The sequence below is a fragment of the Cyprinodon variegatus genome, unplaced genomic scaffold, assembly GCF_000732505.1.
Source record: "Cyprinodon variegatus isolate N-32 unplaced genomic scaffold, C_variegatus-1.0 Scaffold876, whole genome shotgun sequence".
Lineage (NCBI taxonomy): Eukaryota > Metazoa > Chordata > Actinopteri > Cyprinodontiformes > Cyprinodontidae > Cyprinodon > Cyprinodon variegatus.
In genome coordinates, this window is record NW_015151329.1 from 56,051 (window position 1) to 58,121 (window position 2,071).

Here is a 2,071-nt window from a genome sequence, read left to right on the forward strand (position 1 = left end):
AAACAGATCCAGTGTGCTGAACTTCTTTATTTTTTTATTATTTAAACAAAAAAATATTGACATTTTCAAGTAGGAATCACCACATTTCTTGCTTACATAAAGAAAAAAGAAGACAACATATTATCAGTGTGATGAACACCTGCAGAGGCCAGCTTTCTGAACAGCTCAACTAGTTTGTCCCTTCACGCGCCCACTACACAATGAAAACAAGAAGAGCAGGAAGTAGAATCTGTTATGGCAAAAAAGAAAGCAAAGGAAAATCCAAAACACACATTTTCAGCTGAGGGAGTGAAGCCGGAAAAGCAACCAGAAATGAAACCATCTGATCGAACTAGTCTGTTTTTGCCGGCCGCCATCGCTGTTGTGGTTGCAGTTTGCGCGGTGCCACTAACGGCGGAAATATCTGACAGTAAGTATTGAGCAGAAGGGGGGAGAGAAAGTGTGAGCTGCAGACATTTGAACTTCCCTCTTGAGGCAGTTTAGGGATTAATCTAGCATGTGACCAGTGAACTCAGCAGCCATATCCACAGCAGACATCTGACTAAACGCATTTCAGCGATCAAACCGGTAGGAGAAAACTCTCTTTTCTGTTACAGGATCTGAGATTCATCGCTGAGCTCTTTGTTTAGTATATAGAAGTTTATTTAAAAGCAAATCTGACCGCTAGCTGCGCATTGAGCTTTGATTTGAATTGGGCGAGCTTCAGAAAACTAGGCTGGGACATTTAGCACCAGAACGCTTAAATATAATATAATCTTTAATTTATAAAGTAGGAGCGATCATCATCTGACTTTGATTTTTTTTGTTCTTTTGTTTGTTTGTTTTCCCATCAGAGGTCCATCATCCTAAACACATTGCCCTGAAGATGGATGAGGCGCTGCTGACAGTCATCAATGACCTGGAGACAGATGTGCTGTTGTCATGGAGATCAGAGCGATGCTACCAGGTATGGGATTAAATTTACCAGTTGCTATGGCTCTGTGTGACACCTGGTTGGCCCCCTATGCAACTGTGGACTAGGAGGTCTCTTTGCAGATGTAATGGTGCAAACAAACCCACCTGATACTAGTTTGACTGACCGGACCTTATTTATACCCCAACAAATGCCAGATTTCAACAGGATGGTGAGCCATGGCTGTAGGTTTGCATAGGGACCATATGTCCCTACCAACATTTTTACCCGACCTACTTGTCCCTACCTATGTGAATAACATGTTTATAATTTACAATTTAAGTTGTTGCACAAGTCGCTTCTCACAAATTGTATATTGAAGACAATATTTTAAATGCTCAGTGTCAGTTCCTCTTATAGTTCCCAAGCCCATGTAAATAAAATAAATCTATTTGCAGTCCCTTGAATATGTTACTTTGCTTTGTTTTAAAATACAGAGAATATCAGCATATCAAAAAAATAAATAAAATAAGAGTGGGTTTTACCTCTGCATATTACCTATGGAAAACAGCGGATACATACAGATACAACAGACATATTTAGACTATATTTGGTAAAAAAAACAAGGCACAAATTTACCTTCCATCTTACCCGCTGGTAAGTTCAAATGTTACCCCTTTCAAAGTGTAAGGTTGTCCCAATTTTACATTATTCCGAGCCACTGATGCTCTAAACATTGATAAACAGCATCTAGTGTGTGTAGTCCTTATCAAATTTGTATAAATGTACCAAAGAATGCGATTTTCTCTTTAAGCAAAATGCGCCTTGATGCTTACGTCAAGCATAAAAAAAAATAGGAGCATGCATAATGCGTAGAACCAATGACATCAAACCAATTCAACTTAAGACCAATAGTGTCCCTACCAAAGTTGTGATCAAACCTACGCCCATGTGGTGAGCCGTTTAAACACGACACCAATAGCAAAGCAGACAGTGGTACTTTTAATTACTATGTTCATAACTGTGTATATTCCATTAGACCGTTAAAAAAAATACACTCATATAATATGTTTCAAACCGCAATAAAGATCTTAAAAGAACAATGTATTTGAGTATTTTATTTTTTACACTACTACTTGGAATTATGGGTAATCCATAATTTGTAGATTAAAGCGTAGA

General features: G+C 38.2%; 1 protein-coding gene across 1 annotated transcript in view; it reads left to right on the plus strand.

Annotated features, from left to right (window-relative positions):
* The first annotated feature begins 211 nt into the window (after window positions 1-211).
* LOC107099485 (heparan-alpha-glucosaminide N-acetyltransferase-like) overlaps window positions 212-2,071 on the plus strand; it is an 11,348-nt gene continuing 9,488 nt past the window's right edge. Inside the window, exons 1-3 of the mRNA XM_015397631.1 lie at window positions 212-409; window positions 834-946; window positions 1,111-1,124. Coding sequence (XP_015253117.1) covers window positions 235-409; window positions 834-946; window positions 1,111-1,124 — 302 coding nt within the window. The 5' untranslated portion in view covers window positions 212-234. The remainder of the gene's footprint in view (window positions 410-833; window positions 947-1,110; window positions 1,125-2,071) is intronic.